General features: G+C 35.1%; 1 protein-coding gene across 7 annotated transcripts; it reads right to left on the bottom strand.

Annotated features, from left to right (window-relative positions):
- Nucleotides 1-250: 250 nt before the first annotated feature.
- On the bottom strand, nucleotides 251-4,792 carry LOC124436859 (52 kDa repressor of the inhibitor of the protein kinase-like). Of its 7 annotated transcripts, none has more exons than XM_046986833.1 (3): nucleotides 4,512-4,784; nucleotides 1,339-1,433; nucleotides 251-551 (listed from the first exon to the last, which is right to left on the bottom strand). In XM_046986833.1, the coding sequence occupies exons 1-3, from the start codon at nucleotides 4,748-4,750 to the stop codon at nucleotides 481-483; spliced, it is 405 nt and encodes a 134-aa protein (XP_046842789.1). In that variant the 5' UTR covers nucleotides 4,751-4,784; the 3' UTR covers nucleotides 251-480. The 7 variants fall into 7 exon arrangements, 6 of the variants coding, with proteins under 6 accessions (XP_046842789.1, XP_046842786.1, XP_046842791.1 ...); XM_046986835.1 differs by lacking the exon at nucleotides 251-551 and adding an exon at nucleotides 4,319-4,367 and having other exon boundaries at nucleotides 1,181-1,433; nucleotides 4,512-4,792; XM_046986832.1 differs by lacking the exons at nucleotides 251-551; nucleotides 1,339-1,433 and adding exons at nucleotides 2,769-3,015; nucleotides 4,319-4,367 and having other exon boundaries at nucleotides 4,512-4,792.
- Nucleotides 4,793-8,222: the final 3,430 nt, after the last annotated feature.

The raw sequence follows: 8,222 nt of genomic DNA on the forward strand, positions 1-8,222 counted from the left end.
ATGAATTTTAACATAACAAATTCCCTAATCTTTTCTTTTGATTGTGCTAACGTTCACGGCACACTTCCTCTATTTTAATTGTATATTATTTAAAATATTCTTTTCTTCAATCCTCTCAGTCTATTCTTGTTCACGTAAACATATGTAATCAATCATAAGGTTTATGTCATATTTCACTGTTATTCACCGTTATCTGCATATGAAAGTATTCCTTGAATGCTTTTCGCTCCTTTCACTGCTGTTGCCCAGGGGCGGATCTAGGATTTTGGATACCATAGGCAAAATATTATGACGTCATTCAGTGCTAAACCTATGACGTCATACTTTGCAAAACATACTACACTATTTATGCTTTCGATAAATTGTTTAAATCAAACAGTCTAATCATTCAGCTATGCAGAATCTTGTAGATCTCAATCGTATAAATACATAAAAACATTGTATATTTATACTTACATATCACAAGGTCGTTGATTTTCACTATTCAGAATATTGAATGCACACAAGACTGTTTCGCCCCATATCAGGGCTCATCAGCATGCCTAGGAACACTTTAACGCAAAACAAAAAAATCGTGATCCGGCATGGACAGCCCTGTGAGAGCCGAATTAAGCAGACTGGTTATGGCGCCAGAAGTTCGCCTACACACCTTTGAAAAAGGAGTTTGGTTAGAAATGGGTGACTATATGGGATATTTCATGGATGTGATATTGCTCAATTTTCACACCATCCCAGTCAATTCCAACCCTTTACCCCCCACCTAAAAATGAGCACTCTGGTTTTTGAAGGCGCCAGAAACTCGCCTTTCACACCTTTAGCAAATAGCAAAAGGAGTTTGGTTAGAAATGGGTGACTATGTGGGACATTTCATGGATGTAAGATTGCTCAGTTTCTTACACCATCCCAGTCAATTCCAACCCTTTACCCCCCCACCTAAAATGTGCACTCTCATTTGCCAACAAATGAGCAGAATGTAAATGTAATGTAATAGTCAAAATAGAGCTTTGTATAAAGAGTCTTTGTGAAGACTAAAATTTGGTGTAAGGAAAAATTATTCTATTTATGCTTAACAATTTTGTGAAAGTAAATTTATGTCGACAACGGCCGAGTACCATACACGTACTCAGCAGTTTTAAGATTGGAATGTATATAGGGAAAAAAACCTTTATCGGGCGAGCTATTAGTTTGATGCAAATTCTATTGACGTTACTATTGTGTACAACGCACAATAAATGGTTAACATATGGACATTTCAACAAAATAAAAAACTAGGATATGAATAAATTCATGCAAATTTTAGCCTTGTATTTCCAACAGCAAAAGTATTAATAACCTCACCAATATCTGGTACAATTTCCTGATGAATTTGCATCAAGGCCAAACCATTTAAGCGTTCCCCAACCATGGTACTTCGCTGATAGTTTTTAAGTGTCCTAAGGGAAGAAATAGATCGTTCACATTCACAAGAGGTAATGGGGAGCGTTCCTAAAATACGTAGTAAAATTTTAATGTTTTCAAATCCGGCGAAATGAACAGATTTTAAAGTCTGGGCAATGTTATCAGGAAGGAGGCCGCAGTGGGTCTCCCAATAAGTGTACCACAACCTAAGTTCAGCATCTAAGGCCAAAGGATTTGGCAAATCATCATAATAAAAGTTAGCCACAGTTTTGAATGGCTCTTTCCAATCCACCCCATCTCTTGTCATGGACATCATTTTCGTCGGTACAATGCTAAGGCCTTTATAGACATTCACACTCTCAAGGTCGAATCGTGATTCTAAAGAAGATTGCAAATGATCTAGTAGAGGAAGAGTAATTGCACGTTTATAATACTCAGAAATGGTTGTGTGGGGAATATTTTCCTGGTCGTTTGTTTGCGCACTGTTCTTGGTTTCCATTCTTCAATGCCAACTTTTGCTGCCAGTTCAAGCGCTTCGTCATACCAGGTGTCATGATAAAATCAGAGGAATTCCTCATGTTCACCACCTCAGTTTTCAAAGTTGAAATTAAATGAATACCATCCATTATATCGATACTCTTACCCTGTAATAACTGTGTTACTGGAAGAGTTGAATCAAGAATATTTCTCGTGATAACTAAAGCAACGACGAAATCAAACCTGTCAATAAGTTGAAACAAAGATGAGGCATCAGACTGAAGCGACGGTTTGAACTCACCATCTAGATTTTCAGACATATCGTTAAGGGTGGTGTATACAGGTACAAAAGCTCTTGGAATGTATCTAAACCTTCGATACGTTCTACCCATCTAGTTTTGCAAACGTCTGTTAATCTAGTCTTTTCGAGTTTGTTTCTGAATTACGTATATGTTTTCAAAGGGAATATTGCGAGTTTGGGAAATTTTAATAAAATTAGTGGCATTGTTAACATGTTTCAACATATCATTGACAACACGTATACTCAAAGAATCGCAAATGGATAAGTTTAACCTATGACTATAGCAGTGTGTATAAAGAGCCTTTGGGTTAAGCTTTAAAATTTGAGCTGCTAGACCATTAGTGCAACCAGCAACTGAACCAGCCCCATCATAACCTTGCCCCCTACAATCATCTATTGATAAAGTCAGTTCCTTTAGAGCCTCTAAAAGTAGCTTGGCAAGTTGAGCACCACTTAGTCCCCACTTACAAAAAGAAATGAAATGAATTCTTCCCTGATATTCATATCGGTATCAACAAAGCGCAAAACAAGAGACATTTGTTCTTTATGTGAAGAATCAGATGCTTCATCAGCAATAACAGAAAAAACTTACTTTTTGATATCAGAAATAATCTGATTACTGATTACCTGGCCACAACATTTAATGATTTTATTTTGACTTGTTTTAGAAATATAACTTCTATTCTTACCACAATTCTTTAAATGATTTTCTAAAACTTTATCCCCTCTCCTAACTCCATAATTGAGTGTTTCAATGAAATTACCAACCCCTCCAGATGAATAACAACCAACAGTAGGGTGATACTTGGAATCATCACGATGCCCACGAAGAGGTAAACCTAGACGTCCACAAAAAATGACAGAATCAATAATTGGAGATAGTATTTCCCTATTCTGTTCTATTTCTTTCTTGATACCAGCATCCATGATCATCTCGATAGGCTGCAGAGTACCTGATATTTGGGAACGCAAAGCATCAAAATTGGTGATGTGGATGCATGCAAACCGACTTCCCTCCCTTTACTTTTTCCAGCATGTTGAGTGAAAGAGCATTTAGCATTCTTCCAATCTTGAAGAGGTTCAGTAAACAACTTTTTTACTTTACTGGCCTTGCCTGGGAATCTATTGCCAAACAACACACACGATAGACAATACGCACCATTTTGTGAAGGTGAATAGCAAAGCCATTCATGCTGGTCTAGCCAATCATGCCTAAATGATCTGCCATTAGATTTAGGAAAATGATACTTTTTATCTGGTTTATATACATTTTTTATCAAATGACATATTTCAGAATTATCCATACCCTTAACTTTCTCCCTATACAAGGAAACATCAAAATTATGGGTTAAAACAGCAGGTTGCATATCACCAGAAGTTGGAATACCAGGCAATAGTTCCTGGGATGATGTGTGAAGCAAAAGACTATTGGCTTTATTTAATGTCTGAGCAAGAGCTGCAGCAGAAGAAAAACTCTCATTGGGCATCCTTTTAAAAGTTGGTTGGGCAGCAGGCCTATTAGTTGAAGTAAAAAAAATTTGAAATGTCAACTGTTTTTTGGTGCAATATTTGGAAAAATTTTGACAAATTTTCGTTTCTCTGTTGTTGAGCTGCTAGAATTAGACTGTGTACAGGAATTAGACAATTTTGCTTCAACCTGTGGGCATGGAAAATGAGAGGCACAAAATGATTAGACTGAAAAGTCTCACCTGGTTGTACAGATCCTTCATGACAAAACAAAATATTAATAGCATCCAAACCTCTTTGGCTTAATAACCGGGGCTGAACAATACGATTAAATAACAATTTATATCTACTTTCACCAGAATCAGGATAAAAAGTATGAATTTTTCTACCTAAAACAGAAGATAGGCCCAAAATACAAAGAAAAGATGACCATTTCTGGTCATTACAATTTAAAATAGCCTCCTGTTTTACCAGTTCATCTGTTGTATATCCAGTGTCTAAACATTCTTTAGACACTGACAAAGGCAAAAGATTGTTTAAGCTTTGGGCAAAGTAATCACTGTGCTCACTTATAACAGACAAAAAGCATGGGTGTTGAGCATAAAAAGCAGCATGAATAAATAGCTCAAGCGATGTTAAAATTCGCAAAGTAGGGACCAATGCATTGTTACCTACCAGAACTAGGGAAGCTGAACTGTAGAGGCAATTGCCAGAAGCTTCAGATCTTAAAAAATATTCAAGAAAAGAAATTAATATTTTGTTTGGTAGATTGATTGCATTGTATGAATGAATTGCTGACTGTAGACAAACCATTTTACACGTATATATAAATACTACAATACGATATATATAATTATAATATATTTACCTTATTGCAGTACAAGTCTTTCCGTCATGAGCGTGCTTTGGCACATATATTTCAGCTCCAAAATTTCGACACAGAGTATGGTCGGGGTCATAAATTCTATCTAACAGCTGCTCGTTAGTAAACATAGGTCGAACGTCGACCAATAAACGAGAATAAAGCTCATTAAGGCATTTTAAATCGTTTTTGGCCAACGCAGACTGAGCAGTCTCGTATAAATTACCACAACACAATGAAGACATTATAAAATATCACAAAACCGTAAACTGAGCACAGAGGCTGTTTAGAAACAATACGAGTGTATGTCAATTTTCAATTGCCTAATTTGCCTAGCTCAACTATGCTTATCAACAGCAATGATTGGTTGGAATTGCTCAAGTTAGGCAAAAAAATTGACCAATGAAAGCATACGGTTGCAAAAAATTGCCCAATCAGAATACCTATACACGATGTCAAGTTAGGCAAATTCATCTTGTTTAGGCAAATTGCTAACAACCAATCAAATGGCTAGATCGCCTTCTTGACTTAGGCAAAATGGCTGCTTTGCCTAACGACACGGAGTTTATAGATAATCATACGCATCTGGACTACGATTCATATCAAAATTACGTCATTTAATTGCACAACATTTCTAAACAAAAGTCAGATGATTTGACTGCGAGAAAGTGCTATTCATAGTTTCATAATTCGATAAATTCGTATCGAATCTAAGTCGAAGTATATTTTGGTAATTTCACCATAGGCACTTGCCTATGGTGCCTACCCCTAGATCCGCCCCTGCTGTTGCCCGTTTAGGTCTGTACTCTCTTGCTTCTGGGTTTAACTTGACTTGTTTTCCTATATCACAATGCAATTTCAGTCGATAGAGAGTCTGTATTCCAGATAACATATTGCTGAAAATTTACTAACCACATTCACAAGCACCAATTTCAGACCTCACTGCGTCACAATTTAATTAAGAATTAATCTGAGCATTCGTAATCAACTCTACAAACTCTCAAATTTCATGGCAATAGCAGCCACCATGAAATTTGAGAGTTGGTCTATCACAAATTTTCAGATAAATCATTTGCACACGCGCAGTGTGCTTAAACATGCACAGTCATCTCGATCAGCTGCCCAAGTCCATGGACAATTACCAACTGCATCTACTAGCACCGATTTTGAAGTAAATAACATGCTTGATAGCAATTTAATAGAGAAATCATCTTTTTATGTCCTCGAGCATGTGTAGTCCAGTCGATTAATTGTTCAAAGTCATGGCAACGGCCAACTATATGTACTTGCACTGTGTTTTTGGCAGTTAGCTCACTTGAATCATATGGGTATGCGAGGTAATAATGTCAATCACATTTTAACTTTAGCAAGCCTTTAAATTTATGTATATATCTACAAATTAAAAATTTCATATTGTAGATGTCAGCTAGCAGTTGAAGCTTGGTGCGATTAGATATGCATTGGCTTAGGGACCCAGACTTTGGTTACAACCGCACTCTCCCTACATTACCCTAGCAAAGCATATCGCATGGAATCTTGCTATTTCCATTCCCAAGTAGGATAGCGTTAAGGGCCAAAAAATCCTACCGAAACGTTAACATGCCGCGATCTAGTGTCTTACGCCTAAGAAGGTATTGGAAAACATGAAACGAAACAGGATTTTTGCTTTCAAATTTATGTTTTTTCTTACTTAAGTTTTTCTGATAAAATAAACCAAGCAATTCTCGAATTAACTTCTTTTGACACTTATAATTTAAGACAACCTTAAACAAGTTTTGTAAAATTTTTTTTATCTTACTTATTCAACTCTCTCATTTACTGTTTCTCGTGTTTTACAAGCAAACCATCCATGGCATTCATGGGAAACAAAGATTGTCTTGCTCCCTTAATTAAAATGGACAATACTTACACAAAGAGGCGTAACTAAAATGTTAATTGGGAGTTGCGCCTCTGCTTACACAAAGATTTAAAATAATATTATAAAGATATTTAGAAGGCATAATAGCATTTTTTCAGAGAGTGTAAGAGGAAAATTAGTTGCTTCCTTGCAAACCTTAACTATAAATCACTTGACCTATGAGCTACGGAATTTTTCAATGAAATTAATCAAATGGAAACTCGTTGGCATTCACAATTTTGACCCTGTATCGAGCCGTTATATTTCACAAACCAGCACAGCTTTAATTGTGGTGTAATCATTTCCTTCTAAGGGAGCACTCCCAAAGACATTCTACAATTATTCTGTTAAGTTACAAATTGCTCATTTCATGTAGTTATAGCACTAAATTTTTACACAATGCAAATCATTCTCACAATCCACAATGTATATAAATATATATAAACATTGTTATACACTTTGGAAATATATATAAATATATATTGCTGGTTATTTTTATGTACATTAATTTTAACAATTTTCTTTTCACAGTTTGCAAGGTGTAATTGTGAAAATTCAAGCATAAACAAATATTTTAAAGCGGAATTAGAATGAGAGGATTTAACATCACTCATAATTGGCTATTGCTATGATGAAATTCATGAGTATGTTTAACCAGTCTTTAAAGCATTATACAGTGCATAAGAAAATTGAACTCAATTTATATTCATTTCTTTTATTTTGCTGTAGACGAGATACCAATGTTTCACCAGATGAGATCATTCACTTAGATGCGACAAATGCTTACATTTTTCCCTTTCCAGCATTTTAAATTTAGACTTTTCTTTTGCCCTTTCCAACTGTTTTGTTTTTCCATGCTAAAACTTTGGTATGAACTTACACAAATAACTACAATCCCCGCCTCAACATTAAATAAATTTCCAAGGAAACAGACAAACTGTAATAATTCCTTCCATGATTGTGTTGGATTTAGAAAATGTAAACTTCAATTGGAAGCAACTACGGCTTGATACAATTTTGTCATAATGTTCTATCCATTTAGCTTGCGAAACTTTTGCAATATACTCTCTCAAAACATGGTTGTAGTTTATTTATTTTGATGCTTAACTCAAAACTTAGAAAGTGATTACATTCAAAATACAGAAACAGTTAAAGTATTAAAAACAAATAAGAAAAGAAGGAGAATACATACCTGCATTTGACGAGTGGAAAAACAGTTTTCGTATTCAGCACAAAAATGTGTAGCATGAACACACGTACATCGTCTTTTGTTGACTCTGGTTTCTATATAATGCCACTTATAATCACATATTGGCAATCTAAGATAATGTTTTTATCTTTTAATATTTTAAAATATAAAACATTGGAATAGATGGGAATGGTTTAATAATACAGTTTTATTCACTACACTGACCGAAATTTATTGCACAAGCGCCCCTCCCGGGATGAAATGTTTTCCACAATAACAACCAACCCTTTCTTGACAGCTCTTATCAAACTTAGCAAAACAAATTCCCTAATCTTACAAATTTTATTGTAATGTGCAACAATTGCAACAATTGCATACTGAAAAATCAAAATAAACAATACATCTGGACTCTTTAGTCACACAGTTTTAACTGAAAAGTTATATTGCTTACTGTGTATATACCAATAACAAAATTTGGAAAATTTTGGTTCAAAGTCACAAATATTAGTAGTCTAATCCATATCTCGCTTTCACAGAAATTTTCTCGTAATCCATGTTGGTGCTTATTTAAAATAACATTCTTGTTAAATGTATTAGTCACCGCTGACCATATACCAAATATGGTAATATG

This window comes from Xenia sp. Carnegie-2017, unplaced genomic scaffold, assembly GCF_021976095.1.
Source record: "Xenia sp. Carnegie-2017 unplaced genomic scaffold, XeniaSp_v1 HiC_scaffold_16, whole genome shotgun sequence".
Taxonomy (NCBI): Eukaryota; Metazoa; Cnidaria; class Anthozoa; order Malacalcyonacea; family Xeniidae; genus Xenia; species Xenia sp. Carnegie-2017.